This window comes from Aristolochia californica, unplaced genomic scaffold (genome assembly GCF_029961685.1).
Source record: "Aristolochia californica isolate CCGP_79_NKW_82.1479 unplaced genomic scaffold, dmAriCali1.0.hap1 SCAF_16, whole genome shotgun sequence".
In the NCBI taxonomy this organism is placed as follows: Eukaryota; Viridiplantae; Streptophyta; class Magnoliopsida; order Piperales; family Aristolochiaceae; genus Aristolochia; species Aristolochia californica.
In genome coordinates this window covers 13,438,875-13,462,196 of record NW_027181837.1, presented here as the reverse complement: position 1 = coordinate 13,462,196, position 23,322 = coordinate 13,438,875, and the positions used below count along the sequence as shown (strand labels likewise).

General features: G+C 39.8%; 1 protein-coding gene across 1 annotated transcript; it reads right to left on the bottom strand.

Annotated features, from left to right (window-relative positions):
* Nucleotides 1-1,499: 1,499 nt before the first annotated feature.
* On the bottom strand, nucleotides 1,500-22,768 carry LOC137953230 (probable LRR receptor-like serine/threonine-protein kinase At2g16250). The gene is made up of 4 exons (XM_068800515.1): nucleotides 20,434-22,768; nucleotides 13,602-13,730; nucleotides 3,593-3,615; nucleotides 1,500-2,541 (listed from the first exon to the last, which is right to left on the bottom strand). The coding sequence occupies exons 1-4, from the start codon at nucleotides 22,392-22,394 to the stop codon at nucleotides 1,901-1,903; spliced, it is 2,754 nt and encodes a 917-aa protein (XP_068656616.1). The 5' UTR covers nucleotides 22,395-22,768; the 3' UTR covers nucleotides 1,500-1,900.
* Nucleotides 22,769-23,322: the final 554 nt, after the last annotated feature.

Here is a 23,322-nt window from a genome sequence, read left to right as displayed (position 1 = left end):
ATATTACCTGTATCGCTTCAATGGATTGGGATTTGGGTGGGTAAGAATATACTTTTGCTACTACTACATATGGCATGAGGATAAACTAGTTTATTGAGGGACAGACAGGGAGAGGGAGATAGAGATTCCATAAGGGGACAGGGGTGCCTTTCAGTATCTGGAAGCACTGTTGCAGTACTTTAATGGAGGAAAATCACGATGGGTAGGAGGAGTTGGAAAACGAGGTTGGAAAGGAATCTTTCACATGCATCTCCAGACTTGTTTATTGCGAACTAAAAGCTGCCTTTCTTGACTGTAATCAGGCAATTTAAAACACCAAAGAGAAAACCCATGTTGTCTTCAACCCAGACACACCCTCCGCTTGTTTCCCATTCTCACAGCCTGCTCTCCGAAATGCAGAAAGAACTCAAACCGTGTATTCAAATACAAGCCACCTGCTCCCTCACTGTTCTTATCGTTTCATCTCTGCCCTCGTCAAGAAAGGATTTTTTTTTTTTTTCTGGGTTTCATCAAAGTTGAATCAACTAACACATCTCCATGAGAGTTTCCTTGAGATTGGGGTCCGGGTTTTTTGTTCAAATGGAGCTTCTCTCTGGGGTATATCACACTGACCGGTTCCATGTTTCCCTCTAGAAGGAAGAACATCTACTTCTCCGCTCTCTCGACCCTCTCTACTTCTCTCGTCTCTCTCTCGTCTCTCGCCGTCTTGCGGAACCGTCTGAACCCTTCTCCCTTTCAATTCGTTATTAAGTATTTTTTTTCAATAAATTATTTTATCACGATTTTAAAAGTATTAACCTCAATACCCTCTATCAAAGTCTTTTTATTTTTATTTGTTATAATTAATTAAACTAATAATATTATTTTATTTCGTAACTATATTATTAATTTATATTATACTAAAATCTATCTTATGTTATTAATAAAATATTTTGTTGATTTACTGTTGATACTATATTAAATTATTAATTTAAAAATAATAATTAAGATATTATTAAAGTAAGAACTTGATCAAATATCTAGATATTTAAATATTTTTGTTTGCTTATAGTTAATTAAAATTAATAAATTAATTTTAATTCGTAATTATTATATTAATTTAGACTAAACTACTGTCTATCTTAATTTATTAATAAAATACCTTACTTAATTATTTATTATATGTTAATATATTTAAGTATTACATTAAATAAACATGATTTATTATTTGTTAAATATATTATAAAAAATAACTCGTTTTCAATATATTTCCATTTTGGGCACTAACACATAAAAGTATTTTCCAATGATTTTACTAATTCATTCCCGGTATTGTCCTAGACATTATTGGGTACTTCAAAACCAGATAATTTTGAATTTCTGAAACTTCCACCTCTTCTTTCACTTAGAAACCCTCCTAGGTACTTGGACTTGGGAGGCTAAATGAAAAATCCTCTGGGGTCGGCTTCATACTCCATGATGCATCACTGGAACAACTTCGCCAGATATAACAAGATTGATACAGTGAAAAAAGGCCGAAAGATTGGAGATTTATATTGAAAATGTGTTAGATTACAAAATAATTTGCAGCTTTCTGGCGAAAAGCAAGCTGCGAAAAATAAATCCTGGCTCCATGAACCCCTCAATTCGTAGGAGCAACACAACATAAAAAAAGAACACGAACTGCACAACAGCCGGTGCACTCTTGACTCTTGCCGATGAACCCATCCATGATAACCAAACCTGATTTAAAATTCTTTCTGGGTTTCAAAGTAAGGACGGAAACCACAAGTCCTCGTATCATTCCCCATTTTTAAAGGAAATAGAGAAACAAAAACACGGGATCATCGGTTTGCAGGCAGGCACTCAAATGGGGAGCCCACCAATTTTATTGTAAAGAATCGAAAGCCTCGACCCTCTTTCAATCCTCATTTTCCTCCTCTTCTGGTCTACCCCCTTCTCCTCTAGATATGGCAGTTGGTTCAGGAAAGATTTCCCGAGATAATTTCTTGTTAGAAGATGAAACATCGAGACCACTGGCAGCTCTACAACTCCCATAAGAACCCCGCTCCATTGTTGACAACTTTAGAATGCTTCCCTCCCTCTCCCGGTTGGCGGTTGACCCTGGCATCACTACATCCGATGAACTATGGCGCCAACTACCGAATAGAGCAGCATTCCATGAGCCTCTAGACGAGGTTGTTCTTAGACGTGCAGAGCCACCAGAGCTCTCCTCTCTTACCACTTTCAGTGGGTTCTCCAGTGCCTTGAGGATGTATCTTGTGAGAGGGCGTTTTGACGCCTTTGGATTGAGACAGGACTTGGCAACAATTGCCATTGCCCAAACCTCTTCCAACAGATCCTCATCCACAATCAAAGATGGATCAATTATGTTTGTCACCAAGTCCTTTTCATACACATTAATATAAGGCAAAATTTTCTCTAACCATTCATTTGTGCTTGCATCATTCGAGCCACTGATTCCTAGCTTGCCAGTTACCAGTTCCAAAAGCACCTTCCCAAAGCAGTAAACATCAAAGGCGCACGTTGCTGATGAAGATCCTGCAGTCAACATTTCCTGAATATCAGCTACAATCAATATCCTGTTCAAGTGGCTCTCATAGACAATTGTGGACATATTAAAGTTGGCAAGCCAACGGCAAAACCATTCAAAGTCATGTGAAACTGAACCTATAGGATGACAAGAGGGCAGATATTAAGAGACAAGTCTGAGTAGAACATATGGTTACAAACAGGGAGTGCCCATACTCGGATTATTAAAGACATGCAATGGGCCAATGAAGGCTGCTCATGCAGGCCAACCACAGTATCAATGATACTATGAAAACTATTGAAGGCTGAGAAACTGGAAGGGATTAGATAATGCAGCCAACCAAAGGCAAACTGCCTCTGCGCCACAATACTTCCAGTTTCTTAGAGAACAGTAATTGGTTCAGGGGCTCAGACACTCACTAGCAGCGCAATCCATCTCTGGATGGTACAAACTCACCTGAAACTAGAGTTGAAATGAAAACAAAAAACTGTGTAACGTAAAGGTAAAACATGCACTTTGACTTCAATACAGCATTTGTGTATTTTAGTAACAAAAGAGATGAACAAGATTGCTGAGTGGCAAACATGCCGATGTCAACCAAGGAGAAAAAGATTTGTATGAATAGGAATTTCTTGGATGACAGAAAAATGTAGAACATAAAGGAAAAACATGCACTTTGGCTTCAATACAGCAATTTGGGTATTTTAGTAACAAAAGAGATGAAGAAGATCACTGGAATGAGAGGCAAAGTTGCTGAGATCACAGAAAAGACCTATCTAATCAAAGAGGCCTGAAAATCAACACAACTTTAAAATACAAAATACTGTATACTCTTTGCAATGTTTAAACAAAGAAAGTGCACAATGTAAAGAAACAAGCATTTTTGCTTCATGAAATTTTAACTTCAAACCTAACCATAAAACAAGGACTCGAGAATTAAAAGTTGATCACAGCTAGTCCAAGCAAGCAATAATTCTAGCTGTTACTTGCAGCTTTTTAAACAATAATTGAATATTAAAGATGAACTGAAGAAGTCGTCATCTAGTAAATAATACACACCTGAAGGGCCTTGTTCAGCAGACCTGCACATCAAGCAAAATGAAGACAACATTAGACTACAGTTTTGAGAGTTGGGCAAAGGCGTGGAGCATCAATGAAATGTTTTATTTTGAGATAAAGGCAAGCCAAATTTGGAACAACTGTTCTAAAGAAAGCCAGAATTATGGATTAGTTCAATCATCTCTCAGCTGTAACTAAAATTTCTTTCCTCTTAAAGAAAAGATAACATTTACCAGAAATCAGAATGCCATTTGTACATCATATTTGCAAGAAAGTCGTGATCTACATTTATAATTCAAAGTTAAGGAAAAATTGGAACAAAATCAAATAATAAGACACAGAAAGTGAAAAAGAATATGTAGAAGAGGATGCAACGAAATTTACATAGACCTAAGTCCAATACAAAAAAGAGGTGAACCTATCTTACATGAATTTGACTCCAAATTCTGTTTTTCTAATTTTCTTATTTAAAACTACATAGTAGCAAAAGAAAAGATATTACTTTGAATTTTCTTACATGTGACCACTTTAGATTTTAACGTAGGGCCAAAGGGCTCTTTTACAGTTTACATCTTTAATATTATCACATCCTTTTATCAACTAGACATAGTTGAAACAATCAACGTGATACTATTAGCAGATCAATTGTACACATATAACAGTTGATTTTTTAATAAAGTGATATTTTATTAGAAACAGCCAAAGCAAACAAACAGAAATTAGAGGAGTCACCCCCTACTACTAGGAATTGGAGGGAGGCTCCATTTTTAGCAAGAGAATCAGCAAACGAGTTTGCTGATCTCAGGGTGTGAGTCCAATAACATTGTAGGGGAAAAATAAGATCAAAAGTTTTTTGGAGAACACTCCAATGACGCCAAGGAGGTGCTGAGGTGGTAGAACACCAGTTGATGACGACCAGCATGTCACCTTCGATCATGAGGGAACCGCTGAGATGATGCCGGAAGAGGAGGAGACTTGATAGAGAGCAAATAGGTCAGCTTCTGTAGAATCAGCAGTCCCCATAGGTCCTGAGTAAGTGAGCAGGGATTGGCCATCAGCATCCTGGAAAATACCACCGAAACCAGCAATGCCAAGGCTCCCACAGGCGCCACCGTCAAAATTTAGCTTTAAGAAGCCGACAGGAGGAGGGGACCATGCTATGTTGGGGGGTGGACTTGATGGCAAGACATACAAGCAATAGTCGACCAATTGAGACGCAGGGAGGAGCTGATATATCTGAATTATTTTCTGGTATGAAGCCAAGCTGAGACTTGGCCAATAATTTTGCCGATGACCATCTCAGGACAGCAGGCCTTGAAGTTGAAATGTCTGTTATTGCACTCTTTCCAAAAGACCCAAGGAGTGTGGCCAACAACTGAAGAGATCAAGATTTTACCTAAGGTGGGAAGAAGAGGCCTTGAAGCGATCTTCAGAGTAGTGAGGAGGAGGTCATTGGGAAGACATATTTGAAGGCCGAAATGGTTGAAGATGCTGGACCAAACAGACCAGGTGAAGTGACAATGAAGGAGAAGGTGGTTGGTCGTCTCCTCAACAGCATTGCAGAATGTACATAGAAGTGAGAGGATGTGTGCGTGTGTGGAGATTGGAGGCAGTGAGAATTCTGTTTTTGGTGGCACACCAGAGGAAGAATTTTGCTTTGAGAGGGATGGCCAACTTCCAGATGCAATAGATGTCGCTAGGATCTGTTGAGGGGGGGAAACCATTGATGAGATGGTAGGCTGAGGAAACAGAGAATACGCCATCATGTTCAAGGTGCCGCAGAATCTTGTCTTTGGCATTTGGACAAATAGTAATGTCCTGCAGTAACTTGAGAAGGGAGGAGGCCAGGGTGGCTTCCTCATTGTTGAGGCCTCGGCAAAGGAACAGGTTCCAATCATCAAGAGGGGACCAAGAGGAGGTAACAATAGCATAGGGTTGGTAACTGATCTACAGGTGAATGAATTGTTGAGAGGACAAGAGTCGCACCACCAGTCACTCCAGAAGTTGAGACTGATGCCCTTCTCAAGGAGGCCAAGAAGAGGGAAGAAAGTCCACCAAAGGGGGGAGAGATTTGACGTATTTCCCCAGCAATCCACCAAGGCGAGGTCCACTTAAGATTTTTTGCAATCATCGGCCTCCAGATAGCAGTAGGGACTGCGTTGAACCTCCATAAGTATTTTAGAATGAAAGCTTTGTTGATGTCCTGGGTTTGCTGAATGCTGAGACCACCTCTGTCTTTGGGTATGCAGATATCACTCCATTTGACCAGGTGGTATTTGAAGCCTGACTCAGCACCTTTCTAGAGAAATTTTCGTTTGAGTCCATCAATTTTTCCGGCAGAATGCCATCGGGCAGTGAAAGAATGATAAGAAGTGTTAAAGAGAAAATATGGAAGAGTCTTACATGACTCTCACAATAAGAAGTCTTATAGAGCTAAAATTATTATGGAAGCAACTCTCACAAAAGAGTTTCAGTTTAAAGGTGTTTTAGTTATGTTAGTCTTTTATTTATGTTGAGTTATTTAATTATGCTAGGACTTATCTTTAAGTGTTAGAGTTTGGGAGTAATTAGGATAAGGGTAGTTTAATTGTCATTGGACTCTACTACTTTCCTCTATTATAAATAGGGTTCATGTACTCTGATTACAACAAGTCAATGAAGTTTTTCACTTTTCCATAAATTCAACATGGTATCAGAGTAGGTTTTGTGAGTTGACTCGGTCAACCCACAAATATAATGTGATCCTTTTCTGATCTATTATCTCTAGTAGTTTAGGTTCGTATCTATTTTTTTCTTTTTTTTCAGCCCCTATACCCGTTGTTTGCTTTGCGTTTTCACCTCTATAATGAGTTTTTCATATTGCATATTACATATTGACGGAAGGATATTTGAGTCTACTTTCCAACGCAAAACGAATTTTTGCGATCGGAGATTTCTACAAAAATAAATAGATATTTTCAGCAGTAGAGGTCAGACTGCAAGAGAGGTTCAAGCAGCACCAAAAACCTTCAACTTCTGAGCTATTTTATGCTATCAAGAATGAGACTTTATATGGAGAAGTATATATGAAAATAAAGATCTGTAAGTCCATTTTCTAACCTATTCAACCAATTCTCGATTTGAGTTTTTTATATAGAGATATTGATCTTGGAAGAGTCAATGGTCATGTTGGCAAAAGGAGAAAGATTCTTAGTTCGGCCAGATTAAAGAGACCGAGATCTATGAAATTATTTATCTCCAAATAAGTATATTTTATGAAGAGAAGTTATACTTGGATGAAAGGTATAAGTCTAGTTTTAGAAGGAGAAATTTCATGTCAATCTGATCTATATTTAAGGATATATTCATATTGGCATCCTGTTGCATTGAAAAAATCCGAATTTAAGCCGAAATTTTTGCGTCACTTTTTGAGTTGCTGTTATTGATTAACAATATCAGGAAAATATCTCACTTACCCTTTTTTCGGTTACCTTTATCCTACCATCCTTTTTTGACTCTGGGCCAACCTCTTGTGTGTTGCTTCGGTTGGTTTACCTTTATATACATATATAGGTGTTTTAAGTCCATTGAGACTTTTTATATGTATCCGTAGGTCTTTTATTGTCGTCTTGTGAATTAGAGGCATTACACACTTATCACCCATTTCTATCCTTTGAGAGTTTGTACTTGGTGTCGTACTTATACTTGGGACACCGTGATAGAGGGGCTTGTTACTACATCTATGTTATTTGGTTCAAACTGAGATCGCTACCATTACCTCCTAACTTGAGGGGGAGAAGTAGAAGAAGTATAAGAAAGAGGTATTTTATTCCATATGTTACAATAAGTTTTATGTGACCAAAATATTCAAGAAAGGAGGAGTACAAAAGACAAAGTTTTTGCATCTATGAAGAATTGTATTTGTGAAGAAACTTTTTTAGCAAAAGAAAATTGAAGACCAAGAATTCTTTTCATTGCAAGTTGAAGTTATAAACTCAAGCTTGAGGGGGAGTGTTGAAGAGCAAATATGGAAGAGTCTTACATGACTCTCACAATAAGACATCTTACAGAGCTAAAATTATTATAGAAGTAGGTCTCACAGAAGAGTTGTAGTTTAAAGGTGTTTTAGCTATGTTAGTCTTCAACTATGTTGAGTTATTTAATCATGCAAAGACTTATCTTTAAGTGTTAGAGTTTGGGTGTAATTGGGACAAGAGTAGTTTAATTGTAATTGGACTCTAATACTTTCTTTTATTATAAATAGGGTTCATGTACTTTGATTACAATAAGTCAATGAACTTTTTCTCTTTTCCATAAATTCAACAAGAAGTAATTGGGAATTCCAGCGAGATATGAGTCAAAGAGAGTAAGTCTCCCAGCTTTGGACAAGAGACAGTCACGCTACAAAGCAAGACTTCGCCCAAGATGCTCCAACACAGGGTCCCAAAGGTGTCTATGAGGTCTACCCTCAAAGAGAGGAAGGCCCAAATAAGATGTGAGCAGAGAGTTGATTCCACAATTCAAATAAGAGGCCGTGTCCTGGAGAAGCATTGGGTCAATGTGATATCCAATGAGAGAGCTTTTCTTCCAATTGATTTTCTAGCCGGAGCTTATCTCAAAGATGTTCAGCAGAGCCTTGAGATGCTTGATTTGGTCCATTATACCGATGCCGAATATCAATGTATCATCGGCAAATTGAAGCAAAGGAACGTTAAAAGCTAGTTGGGATGCGACGGGTTCAAGCCAGTGGAGCTAAAGGGTAGTGTGGATTAGAGTTGATAGTATTCGGCCATGATAGTGAATAGAAGGGGAGAGAGGGATTCCCTTGGCGTAGACATCTGGAGCTTTTGAAGAAACTGCAAGCGTTGCCGTTGAGGAGGAGATACAACTCCTAATCCATAAACACCATTTGTCTCCAAAACCCATCGAATTGAGGAGTTCGTCCAGCAGATTCAAGTTCACCAGATTGAAAGCCTTCTCTAGGTCGATTTTGAGGGCAATTCTAGGCTCACCAGCCATCTTGAAGTGATTGAGAATTTCATAAGAGGCCATGACCGTGTCAAGAATAGATCTTCCTTTGATGAATGAGCATTGGCCAGGATAAATTAGCAAAGGAAGGGCCACTTTGAGACGGTGCAAGAGTATTCGGGCTATCATTTATAGCTGTTGGAAATAAGACTGATGGGTCTAAAATCAGTGGGATGTTCCGCTGAGTTTTTCTTGAGGATTAAGGCTAATGAAGGTGGCTCCTAAGTTGTAGAAAATGAGACCATGACAGTAAAAGGATTGGACCATGGCATTGATATCCTCTTTAAGGATAGACCAACAGTATTGGAAGAAATCTCCATAATAACCATTTGGTCCTGGAGCATGATCCAGGGGCAGACCAAGAGTGACACATTCAATCTCCAAAGTTGAGAAGGGAAGCTCCACAAGGTTGGCAACTGCGCTGGAGATGGAAGGAAATTGGAGATTGTGGATTTTTGCAACAAGGCCAGTCGTCCCTGTATAGATTTGCAAAGATATCAAGGAAATTATTAGTAATAAGGGTTCGGTCATAGGTAACCACTTCATTGAGGTAGAGAGAGCTGATGTGATTCGTTCTCCGCCTAGAGGAGGCCAAGGCATGAAAAAACTTTGTGTTGTCGTCGCCATTAGAGAGCCATCTGAAAAGAGCTCTTTGCTTCCAATGGATTCGATCTAAATGATTGAGAGAGAGGACGTGCTCTTGGAGACTGAGACAACAAGAGAATTCAAAGGCGGAGAGAGGTCTTGACTCATCTTCAATCTGGTCCACCTCAGTAATTTGGTTGATACCTTCGTTTTTTGAATCAATAGAAACAACATGATGGGAAGCAGCCTAGGTCTTAGGGTGCCCCTTCATGACCTTGAGCTTAAGAGGTAGACGCCAATCATTTTTTAAGGTCTTTGAGAACTGCATCTAGTGGCGAGAGAAATTCGGAAGAAATTCGGTATCAGCAAGCTAGGAATTTTCGAAACGAAATGGCTTGGGGCCCCAGTGTCCCATCTTAGTATCAGAGCAAATACGGTTAAGGACTTTTCTGGAGGCTTGTTGATAGAAACCTGACCAATCACTGTTGGCAAAAAAAGCAATGAAGTTTGGAGAGAATGGGACGAAACTGCTGACAGTTGGACCAAGTGAATTTATTGCCAGATAGAGAAATTTCATCGAGCTCACAACCATCAATAAAATCAGCGAAATTTCGCACGGATGTGGAGGTTCTGGGGCAGGGGAGAGATCTGTAAGAGCAGAAGAGGACCGTGTTGAAGTCTACAATGAAGAGCCAGGCTATCTGCCAGATTTGGGAGAGGGTAGAGAGTTCCATCCAGAAGAATCTGTGATCTTGATAGTGATTCAGGCGATAAACAACAGCAATACTTTATACACAGTTAGCAGTTCGGTCCTGGTCTTTGATGGTGATAGAGTAGGTCCCAATAATATCCTCAAAAACCTCAACAAAATCGGAATTCCAGAGGGCGAGATTTCCTCCCGAATGACCAATGACATTAAGAGAGGTCCTGGCCAGGAAGGGACAATTCCAAAGCTCATGAGGGAGCTGATCGTCAACACATTGAAGTTTGGACTCTTGGTGGAAGACAATGGTTGGCTTGGAGGAGAGAAATTTCCTGACAACAGCATGCTCAAGGATTTCCAATTCCATGTATATTCCAGGAGATAATATCATTTCTTCATGGAATGTTTGCGGACTCCTGAGTTGGAAGGGGGGTTAGTGGGAGGGTCCTGTTGAATGGCCCCAATGATCTCTGCCAAACACATCATCTGACTCTAGGTGTCTTCATCGTATTTGTGTTGCTTTGATTGAAGTTTGGCCACCAATCTCCTAGAGTTCTCATTCGGTGAAGGGAAAGTGATTTTGCCGGTAATAGGGACGATGGGATATTGAGATGCAATGATGGGTTCTTCTCGCAATAATCTTCGGTCAGGGGTTCAGCCTCTTCTCTGGTAGGTGGCGAGAATGGGAGGGGAGCTGAATTGTGGCAAAAGTTTTGAAGGTTGAGAGGGAGCTCTTTCACGTAGACATGGAGAAGAGGACTCACAGTCAGATGGAGGGTCATTTGGGATGTCTGGTGACGAGGGGGGAAGTATGGGAGTCCATTCCTAAAATGAGAGTGACAAGAAGGGTGGAAGGGGATGCTAGAAGGGTCAGATAGCAATGTGATGAGCTTAAAATGGTCAAAGCCTGGGTGGGGTAGTTGGCGAATGAGGCCAGGTGTGAGAAGAGCAGTTGGGATGTTAGTGGGGGCGTGGGGTTTTTTGGCTGAGAGCTTGACAGTTTGGTAATCTTTTTTTTATTATTATGATCAGTTTGGTAATCTTGTGGATAGAGAATGGGGTTGACCAAGCAGGGTTTCAGGATTGGGGACGTGGTCAACGAGAGACTGAAAAAAAGGAGGGGGACAGGTTAGGGTAGTTGGGGTTCAAGGGTATTTTCGGGATGGTGTGCATAAGGCGCCAGAGTTGTTAGGATAGGGTCAAAGTTGTCTATTGGCAGAGAAACAGAGTGTTTGAAATTTGAATTTTCAAGGACAGCTTGAGTTTGGCAAGTTTCAGGGGATGGGTTCTGAGTGGAGCGTGACTTAGTAGGGTCTGAGTCAACTCGGTGAAGAAATTCGGACAGCGTATCAGTCATGGTGGATGGGCATAGGGGAGAGAGGTCTTCGAAGGTGATCCGGAGCCAGAAGATTGTGTTGTTTACGGAGAGTTTGATTAATCGGGTGCCGAAGTAGGGGTTATTTGGGATGATGAAAGTCTTGCCTTATCAAGCCTCGATTTCATGATGGGGGAGATATCAAGGTATGGTCATGCCAAAGTTCCACTAGTAGCCCCCACACGTAGATCCATTATCCGTGGATATTGTTGGGGCAAGTGGAAGACTAGTCGGTGAGGTTGGTGAAGTTCGGGTGGGGATGGGATGTGGTATTTGCAAGGCTTGCAGTTTGTCATCGCCGGTGAGAAAGTGGATGACCCAATCGTTGTTGTGAAGAAAAGAGAATGTTGGGGTATATTTGAGTTGTAGATAGGAGGTTAGCGAATGAATCAATGAGGGGATAGAGGTACAATTTTTGGTGGTGGTGGCAACAATAGATAGGGAGAAGAGCTTCTCGCCTATATTCTAGAGGTAAGGTAGTATGAAGATAGTAGGGATATCATAAGAGGGGTGGGAAGACTACGTTGGAATTAAAGGTTGGTGGTGGAGTTCGGGGGGGGGGGGGGGGGGGGGGGGGGGGGGTTTCTTTGGATTTGGGGGAGGTGGTATTGGTGTTGGTGGTGCTCTGTGGTGATAGGAAAGGTGGTGAGATCGAATGATGTGGTAATTTGTTGGTACAGGTAGTAATGGCGGAAAGTGGGATGGTGACGATGACGTGGTTGGGGAAGAATGGGAGTGAAAAGTTTAATGATTTCTTTCTTGAATTGTATCCAGCCAAATCCAAAGTTGGTCCTTTTCCAAAATGTAGAGTCTTGCCATGATTGTTCTGTCACGGGCACTGAGTGATCTTGCAATCTGTAATCCCACGATACTGGAAGACAGAAACGTAGAAAGCGATGTTGTTGGTCCAAAGCTCCCAAGTTCTTCTACCATTCTGCTAGTCCAAGGTGGCAGCGTTGAACATCTTGATGAAGCTGGTTGCAGCGTCGAGTGGTATGGTGATGAATGATCGCTTGTCTTAGGTCGCACTGGTTATCCTAATGCCATTGTTGATCATGCTGAAGCTGAAGGATGTGTTGCCAGATCGGTATGAACTAAGCTGCTGCTGACCAGGTGAGGATAGCCATTGTCAATGTCATCACGAGTGAACAAACACCCATTCAAGGTCAAAACCCAAAGGGTCTGTTCACAGTTTTGACCAATCGGTTGAACAGTCGAAAGCTCAAAAGCAACAAGTAGGATCTCTTTATCATTCCGCCGTTCCAGGGGAGGGGCTTCATCAGTGGTTTAAACTCCTTGATGATAATGTTGCAAGGATGAAAATTTAGGGTCCCACTGTCGTTCCTCTCGTCTGCTTCTTCTTCTGTTTCTGAGTCGAACTCTCTCACGGACTCTCGCTCTCTCTCTAAGCCTCACTCTCTCTCACAATCACTCTCTCCCGCTCCAATCCTCTAAGCCTCATACAACAATTGATTTTGCGGTGAAAATGATTTCTTAAGCCACATCAATTAAAAAATTAAAAATCTTACATGCATTGTGAATTTTCAATTCCTTAAAAGTGCCACATGCAATTGAATCCACCATCTTTTTATGTGAATAAATGAAAATAAGGAGAAAAACAAGCAAAAGTTACTTGCACATGAAAGTCTTATAATAGAGGATATAGTTGATCAGTATATTTCTACTTTTTTATATTCTTATAACAAAATTAGTATTTTGCATGCTACTCACTACCATCGCTCCGTTCCTTGATCATAATAGGGGAAAGGCATGCTAGAGGGGAAAAGGGAAATATTTCCATCTTTTCTGAGAAAATGTCATGAACTCTATTAAAAAGAGAGAAGCACATAGGAGGAACCTCAAGAGGGAAAGAACAAAAGCAGCAAACGAAAAAAAAAGTTAAATCACTCATAGACCAAAAAGGCACATAAGACAATAAGATTTTAGAGCAATGCAGAGTTAATAAAGCCATAGTAATAATTCAAACATCTAACCCTGCTAAAAAGTGGTAACATGGAACTTGACTATACACTACCTCCTCCACACTGTCGAATGGAATATAAAAAATAACAGACCAACTTGCTCCAAATATACATCAAATGTTATTTGCAAAACCTTTAATGATCTTAAATAAACTAAATAAAAATAGAACATCATTGACTTCTGGAAAAAAATCTAAAACATAAAAATGAGGAAGGCCAGTACAAAATTAACAAGCAGATTAAATACAAAAAAGGAAAAATCAGATTTGGTGAAACAAGATACATTGAACATATAGGAATTTCAAACAGCAGTTATTAAGAGAGATATTTTTCTAAGAAAGAATGCCAAAAACTTACTGTGATAATCGTAGGAATCTGGTGATGACATTCTGATGCACATCTCCTTCTTGAGGACAGACTTCACTCAAGCTTCCTAATCTGACTTCAAATTTGTCATCAAGGAGGATACTGCTCGCTTGAACATCTCTTTAGGAACATCACAAAGAATACAATAAACATGGAAAAATTCTTCAGAACTCGTATAAACTCAGAACACCAATGAAAAGGATCATAAACTATAACATGTTTAACAGTCAACAAAATGAGCAAGCTGCAGAGGATCCCCAATGTGAAAAGAAGTGAAAAAATATTCTGGTGCAATGAACAGTCCTTAATTAAAACAAAAGCTTTATACCCTACATATGTAGCTCAAAATCAACTACATTACAACAAGCAAACAAAACAAAGAAAGAAAGCAGTAGACACATATACTTTCTACTTAAAACTTCTTGTGCATAAAGATCAGGAAGTGGTTACTGAGCTAAAGCCTCCTATAAAGATAAGCAAAAATTCACATGGACAGTGAATCAGAAAATGAGTGCATCATGAGCAGTGAAGGCAAGGAGATAAGAGACTTACGATAAAGTGGAAAAGACAAGAGGGAGAATATAGCCCAAACAGATGCTGACATGCTACAAAGTAATAGCATTTACTTATTTATGAGAAGAGTTTGCAATGTTTATTGTGATATAGATGACAAAATCCTCTTTGAATAATCAATCTCCAATTTCTAGATAAAAGACATAGCAGTGGAAAAGAGTATTTAGTTCATGATGCGGATTTCAAGTCTAATGAGGCAAATCACTCACATAAAGCAAAACAAAATAAAACTGCAAATAGGCAATTCTTGCAATGAATGGTTCATCATTTTGGTCTCTTTTTTGGGCCTTTAATAAAGTTTTTTTTCTCATTTAGTAAAAACTGTTAAAATACAAATCCAGGGGTATTTTGGTCATTTCTCATATTTTCCATGTTACATTTTTCTCGTATAGTATGGCAATTAGATAGAGAATGTCTTACTTTATCTGTAGTGAAATTATCATTTAGTTTAGACATATATTTTAGGGGATAAGTAATTTTGAGAATTGAGGGCATTTTTGTCCTTTTATAAATTTTCACTTAAACCCTGATTATAAAGAAGCTGGACGGGCCTTTCTAGCTCGGATTCCAAGGCAAAAAAACTGTTCCTCTTCCAAAACTCTTTTTCCTTTTCTATTTTCTCTTCAAATCATATATTTTTCATGGTAACAGAGCGGTAACACAAGTCTTGGGTAGGTTTCTTTCGATTTTGTGGATCTTCTCTCCATTTTCAGCAATCTCCTTGAAGGTTTTTCCCAGATTTTTAGACTGGTAGGGTGAAAAATCTAATTTAATCCTTTTTCTGCCCATCTTAGCCCATTGAATAATGATTACTGTTTCTATTTGATTGATTGTTGGAATTTAGAAGTGTTTGATGATCCTAATTTAAAAAAAATTCTCAAATCTGCCTATGTCATCAATCTAATGCTTGCAACATCATCCTGGTTTCTTGCAATTGGGTCATTTTTTTATCGATTTATGGTTTCAATTGCTGAAATCGATCACTATTGATTTGAAATTGAGTGAACTGGGTCCTGAATTGCCCTAATTGAATTTGGTGTGGGGTCCATTAGACTACGCAAGCATAGAAATTTGGGGAACGTGTTTCCCGTTGGTTAATTGATGTTTTAGTGTACTGAATTGTGGTGTTTGGTGATATTTAATGGTTGATTCTAGCACACGGGGTGCTGTCTATAGGATTACTGAGAACTCAGATGTGAAATTCTCTTAGACTATTCAGATAACAATGAACTGGTTGAATGTATCATATTATGTAAACTGGTCCATATCAGTTTTGATGTATTTGAGTGCCAGAAGAATGACAAAATATATAACAGATGATCCCCCGATGCCTATTATAGAAGATTGGGTGGCAGAAGATAATTTAGTAATAACTTGGTTGGTCAACAATATGGAATCCAGATTTAGTGACCAAATTTTGAGTCGCAGTATTGCTAAGGCAATGTGGACTACCTTGACTTCCATTTTGTCTCAAGAAAGTAATTTGTCAAGGATCTATGAGTTATATGTGAAATTCTTTAATACGAAGCATGGAGGTAGATCAGTGACAAATTATTTCACTGAGATGAGGGGAGTACTACAAGAGATTAGTACATTCCATCCTTTTACTATGAATGCTGAAGACATTCGTAAAAAAGAAAATCAGATTCAAGTAGCCCAATTTTTGGATGGTTTGGGGCTTGAGTATGATGCTATTAGAGCCCAGTTGTTGGTCAATGAGGATGTGACCACCCTTGAGCAAGCCTTTAACAGAGTTCTTCGAGCTGAAGGTGCAATTGTAAATAAAAATGAGTGAGGTGGAGCTCTCTAAGAAGCAGCTGCACTTAACCTTCAGTCTTTTACCGGTAAGCATGATGGTCAGTTTCATGGTGGTAACAAAAGGTAGAGGTCACTCTTACTATATTCGTGGTCGTGGCCGAAAGGATCGGGGGGATCGAAAATATGTTCATTGTGATAAGATTAATCATATTTCTGAGAAATACTAAGAAAATTTTGATAACCCTACTTGGGCTAGCTCTATAGTCAGAGATAAGGATGCCTCCTCACACACTGGATCCTATGAGGAAATTCAGCAGTTATTACAGCGACTGAGTCAACTGACTGCTTCTTAGACTATCAAGACTCCTTCCTCAACAAGTGCCATGATGGCTAGTACATGTATGAATGCATTGAATGTGTCTCATTCCCCCTCTTAGATCATTAATTCAAGAGCCTCTACACACATGTTAGGTATGCCCTCCCTATTTCAGTCCATTAGTCCATCTCATTCATATTGTCGAGTAACTTCAGCTGATGGATCCACCTCTCTCATTCGGGGGGAGGGTACAGTTCACACTACTCCACAAATATCCTTAGATTCTGTTTTATTTGTACCAAAATTTCTAGTTAATCTCTTGTTTGTGAGTCATATAACTAAATCCTTAAACTATTCAGTAACTTTTTATCCTACTTCTTGTGTTTTCCAAGACTTGTAGACGGAGATGATGTTTGGTTCAGGACATGAGAAGGGAGGGCTTTATATGCTGAATGATGTATCTGTTTCTCGAGTTGTAGCTCTCACTGCTGCAAAAAAATTTTCTTACTTGTGGCATTTGCACTTGGGACATCCCTCACCAGTTAAGTTGCGTCAATCTTTTCCTTCTTTGCCAACCGATATTTTATTTGATTGTAAATCCTATCAGCTGGGAAAGCATAGTTGCACCAGTTTCCCAGTTATTTCTAGTCAAAACACAAGTTGTCTGAATTAGTCCACTTTGATGTATAGGGTCCATGTTGGGTTCCTAGCTTATCTGGTTCTAAGCATTTGGTGTCATTCATTGATGATTTCAGTAGAGTCACTTGGGTGCATCTCCTATGGGAGAAGTCTGAAGTATTTGATGTATTCCTCAATTTTTTCAATGAAATAAAAAATAAATTTGGTGCATATGTTCATGTGCTTCGTACTAACAATGGTTTAGAATATCTTAACCATAAATTTTTAGTATTTTGTGCTTCTCATGGTATCACCCATCAAACGTCATACCCTTATACACCACAACAAAATGGGGTGGTTGAACGTAAAAATAGACATCTCCTTGAGGTTACAAGGACACTATTACTATATATGAATGTTCCTAAATCTTTTTGGAGAAATGCAATTTTAGCTTCGTGCTACTTGGTTAATCGTATGCCCTCATCAATTTTGAGTGGTCAAGTTCCTCTTTAGGTTTTAAAGCCTAATTGTAAATTGTTTGATGTGGCTCCTCATATTTTTGGATGTACTTCTTTTGTTCATATGTTTAGAACTTCGGTTGATAAGTTGTCACCTCGGTCTGTCAAATGTGTTTTTCTAGGATATTCTTGTCGACAAAAAGAGTACTAATGTTATGATCATATTCAACGAAAGACATATGTGTCAATCGATGTGACTTTCTTTGAACATACTCCAAATTTATCATCATCTATTGACCTTCCAATATCACTTAAATCTCCTTTAAACAATCTTGTTCCTGTTGCAGATTTGGATGTACTAGCTTCATCGAGTTCTTCATTTCCTATTCATGTTTATAGTCGTTGTTCTCGTGCTCCTGCAGTGTCTCCAACAATTACCTCAACAGAGCTCTCTTCTCATGACCCACCAATTTCCCTATTGCCTACAAATCTTGTTGTCTATGATTTGGACTTGCCTCTTAGTCTACGAAAAGGTAAATGATCTTGTACTTCTCATCAGAAATCCAAATATGTGTCTCTTGATTTTTTGTCCCCATCCTTCAAGTAATTTGCTATGTCATTATCTACTTCCCATATACCTCGTTCAGTGCAAGAAGCCTTGTGCTCTCCTGAATGGAAACAAGCTATGGATAATGAAATAAGTGCTTTAGTGTCTCGGGGAACATGGCGTCTATGTGATCCACCTGCAAAAGCAGCTATTGTGGAGTGTCATTGGGTTTATACTATCAAATATAATGTTGATGGCTCTATTGAACGGTACAAAGCTCGATTGGTAGAGAAGGGGTATACACAGACTTTTGGAGTTGATGACTTTGAGACATTCACTCCAGTGGCCTAACTTCCTTCGGTACGTATCTTAATATTTATGGCTTTTAATAAGGGTTAGCCTCTCTTTCAACTCGATATGAAGAATGTCTTTCTATATGGTAACCTACATGAGGAAGTGTATATGGAGCAACCTCCTAGGTATATTGCTCAGGGGAAGACAGGAAAAGTGTATAAGTTGTAGCAGGCTATTTATGTACTTAAATAGAGTCCATGGGCCTGGTTTGAAAGTTTAGTGATGTGGTACTACAGTTTGGGCTCTATAGGAACCATTGTGATCATTCTATGTTCCTACTTAAAAGGATGAATGGTATGGTGATTTTGGTAGTCTATGTAGATGACATTGTGTTATCTAGTGATGATCTTAATGTTATTACAAAAATTAAACAATATCTGGCCACACATTTTCAGACGAAGGATTTGGGCTCTCTTAATATTACTTCCTTGGCATTGAAGTCGCTCGTAGCAAGCGAGGTATTGTTCTTTCTTAGAGAAAATATATATTAGCTATGTTACAGGAGTATGGTTTATTAAGTGCTAAACCCATAGACACCCCCATGGAAATTAATCATAATCTACATGACACCCAAGGTTCTACACTCAAGGATAAAACTTAATACCATAGTAGGTAAATTGATCTATGCTACAGTGACCAGGCTGGATATCTCATTAACTATGGGAGTTGTGAGCCCGTTCATGGAAAATCCTTAGAAAGTCCATTTAGAAGTTGCTCAGAGGATTTTGAAGTACTTGAAGGGTGCATCTGGAAAAGGTCTTGGGTATACTCAGAATGGGAAAGTTGATGTATTTGGGTATTCTGATGCCGATTATACTGAGTGTAAGATGGAAGCAATCTGTTATTTTGTTGGAGGCAATCTGATATGCTAGAAAAGTAAGAAACAGACAGTTGTGGGCAGATGCTGAGTATCGAGCAATGACTCATACAGTTAGTGAGCCTATGTGGATTAAGTTTATGCTTATTGAGTTTGGTTTTACGTTACCTGACCTGAATTGTGATAACCAGGGAGTCATTTTTATTTCCAGAAATCTTGAATTCCATGAGAGAATGAAACATATAGAGGTTAACTACCACTTCATTAGAGATGCAGCTATGCAAGGGAAGGTGGTAACTCTTTATGTAAAATCTTCAGACCATTTGGGAGATATATTTACGAAGTTTTTGGGAAAACGTGAACATGTATTCATTAGTGACAAACTAGGATTGTTTGATATCTACTCTCCAATTTGAGGAGTGTTAAAATACAAGTCTAGGGGTATTTTGGTCATTTTCCATATTTTCCACATTACAATTTTCTTCTATAGTATGGCTATTAGATAGAGAATGTCTTACTCCCATTTCAAAAAAGAATATCTTACTTTATCTTTAGTTAAATTTTCATTTACTTTAGACACGTATTTTAGGAGATGTAATTTTGAGTATTGAGGGACATTTTTATCCTTTTGTAAAATTTTCACTCAAACCCTGATTATAAAGAAGTTGGACAGACCTTTCTGGTTTGGATTCCAAGGCAGCAAAGTTGCTCCTCTTTCAATAACTCTTTTTCCTCTTTTATTTTCTCCCCAAATCACATATTTTGATTTATGTCTATTCCATGAAAAGTCATGAACAGTAACAGTATTCATCTTTGTTCCTAGAGATCCAACGAGTAGCCTAAACATCAGTTGTACTTGTCAGGACCACCATAACAGCCTTAGTGAGTTGTTGCCAGGGCGATTTAAATATAGTAGCATGTGAGAAGCAAATTAACAGCTAAAAGGAAGATAATGATTCCACAACACTATATCAGTGTATGTCTTCCATGGTAAAACAAGATACATCCCTTATAGGCAGTTTCACAAGTATTTCAATTTTCATTCTATGCAATCTATTGAGTTGTGGCCAAGACTTGGTCAGATATCGCAAAATTTCTTCTAACATTTTTTTCTTTTTCCTCCTTTCTATTTGCTGAAGAACATCTTTCTAAAATGAGCAAGGCACTTTGAGTTTACCATCAGTGTCTAGAAGGTACAAATTTGATATTTAAACTACTTTATACTAAAGAAATGTAAACGCGTGCAACTTCAGTCATTAGACTGCTATGTTGTAAGATGTCCAAAGTTATGCGTTCTTAATGACTGGCAAACAAAACCTTAGAGATGAGAAAATTTTTATTAGAAGAAGTAAAGGGAAGCCAGGGAGCAATTAAAGAAATACCTGTGAACAAGAGGTGGAGTGCATTCATGATGAAGATAAGATAGAGCCTCAGCTGCCCCTATAGCTATTTTAAGCCTAGTTATCCAATCCAGTGACTGTAACCCATCTTCTTCTGGACTGATTTTCCTAAACAAGCTATTGGATAAATCTCCATTTGGCATGTATTTATAAACAAGGTATTTCTCGTTATCTTGGTCCAGGCAGTGACCCAGGAGTGATACTAATCTAGCATGCAAAACCCGACTGAACGCATCCAATTCTACTAGGAATGCATCTTTTTTAACTTTTCGTACATCAATCCTCTTCACAACTATGGGAATCCCACCATCCAGAATTCCTCGGAAAAGATCACCAGAGTGCCCATGTTTAATGAGATTTGAATCACCAAACTCTTCAGTGGCTTGAAGCAGTTGCTCATACGTGAAATTATTTCCTAGACTTGCATAATTAATAGAGAAACCTGGAGCTGGAGGACCACCTCCTGAAGGGACAGAATCTACAACAACTTCTCTTTGTGTAGTAGTGCCACCCCCACGCCTGCGCTGCAGCAGTATGATTGCTGACACCAAAAATATAATAAAGCCTAATCCTCCAAAAACACCCGCCAGTATAAACTTCCAACTTCGGCGGCTCCTCTTCCCTCCTGAGGCAGGCTGAGGTGCAGAGTCTGGGGACACCCCAATACCGTCATCGAAATTCAACCCTCTGGCAGCGTAGAACAATTTACAGTCCGAAAAACTCCTCTGATTCGAAATGTTTTGGAGACAGTTGTCAAAAAGAGAAACATTCACACTAAATGCACTAAGATCGACTCTCCCTTGAAAATAGTTGCTGGAAAAATCGATAAAACCAGTTCCCACCAGGTTGGACAAGGCAAGGGGGCCATAAAGCTGATTGTGCGACAGATTGAAAATCGACTTCCCACTCACATTGAATGTATCTGACTCCCCCCTAACAGGAAGACTACCCGTGAAGAAATTGAAGGAGACATCAAAGAAACTTAAGTAGGGAAGAAGCCATATTGCCTGTGGTAGAGCACCAGAGAAATTGTTATAACTGAGGATCGCAGACTGTAGCCGTGAAAGCTTGGACAAGACTTCTCCTGGCAAGGGCCCCTTGAGCGAATTATTCCCTATAGCCATTCTCTGCAAACTGATCAACCCCACCAAATCATTGGGTATCGCTCCCGACAGAGAATTGAAACTAAGATCAAGGTTCACTAATCGAGAGAGGCCTCCTAGCTGCGCAGGGATGGAGCCGCTTAAATCGTTGCTGGAGAGGTTTAACGAAGATAAAATGGAAAGATTCCCGAAAGCAGGAGGAATAGGACCGTTGAGAAAATTGTTGGAGAGGTCAAGGAATGTAAGATTGCCGAGTGACAGAAACGACGGATGAATGCTCCCGGTAAGCAAGTTATGCGAGAAGTCCAATACAGAGAGGCGGGAAAGACCAAAAAGGGACTCGGGAATGCTTCCAGTGATGGAATTACGCGAGAGATCAAGAAAGATAAGATTGGACAAGGTTCCAAGGGAGGGAGGAATAGAGCCAGAAACGGAGCAAGAACGGAGGTCAAGCACAGTAAGAGAAGGAAGCTGAGCAGACCCAAACCAGTCAGGGATAGAGCCCGGGAGAGCAAACCCAGAAGAATTGAAGGTCGCAAGGAACGTCAGATTAGACAGCGCATCAACAGAGAATCGAGGGTCGAGCCGCCCAAGGCGAGTTCGCCGGAGACCGGATATATTGATGCCCACAACCCGTCCGTCCAACCGACAGCTAACGCCGGCCCAAGCAGAGCAAGGGTCAGCCTTCCGCGGCCAGAACCTGCTCCGTAGTCCCAACGAAGATCTCAGAGAAAACAAAGCCGCAAGTTCGATCCTCGAACTCAACTGCTGCTGCTGCTGCTGCTGTCCCACCACAAAGGGCAGCAGAAAAAACAACAACAGAAGCAGCCCGACTGTCATTAGCCCCTCCTTCGCATCCCCGCCTCCGAACAAAATCCTCACAATCACTCCCCACAAAAAAACTAGATTCCACTCCCTCCCCACTCCACTCTCCTTTCCCGCTTCCCCGACTCAGAGCTAGGGTTTCCCCGCCTCCCAAACCACAACTACTCCCCAGACGGCGACTTGCCCGCACCAACGACGAGGGATCTGGCACCTCAGGCTCCTCCGCTAGATTCAAATCCAGCTCTCCTCCTTCCCCAGAAAAAAAAATCCCCACTTCCTCTAAGAAAAATCTTCGGTTTTGGACAGATATTTTCGAATCCGTGCTGCCGAGGGATCGGCCGTTTCGATTCAGGATTGGCTAAATTCCTGCTTGACTGAGCTGTGGAAAAGCCAAGTACCAACCAACTGAGATTACCATTCAATGTCTCAACCCGTTTTTCTCCTCCAACGAGTTGACTAGCTTTTGTCGTCTCCGAGGTCAGCCCTTTTCTATTCGCTTTAAAAAAGCGGACCCGTTTTTTGCTTTCTTCCCGTTAGTGGGCTAAGAGAAAAAACTGCGCGGTCCCACCACTAACAAGTTGTACCACCGGAGTGAACAGAAGGACCATCGAAGCCGGAAAGGAATACTGAATCTTGCCGTTTCGGAAAGAGACGGGGAGATTTTCATTATTTCATTAAACTAGGCTAGTGATGAGTTCTCTTCCAGCACGTGGCTGGAATCCACGCACGTGCCCCCAAGGGTCACTAAGTTGAATTTGAGGGGCCCACTTGGAGACTGTGACGGCATTTTCGGAAAGGGACCGTGGAAATTGCTCTCCGTATTAGGTATAAAACTCATTAATTAAGTGAACCATTACATTACTTGTTTAGAATTATTTACAGCCTTGTTTTACCAAGAAAAACAAAAACATATTAAGGCAGCTGTTAGTGACGTGTTTTTTTT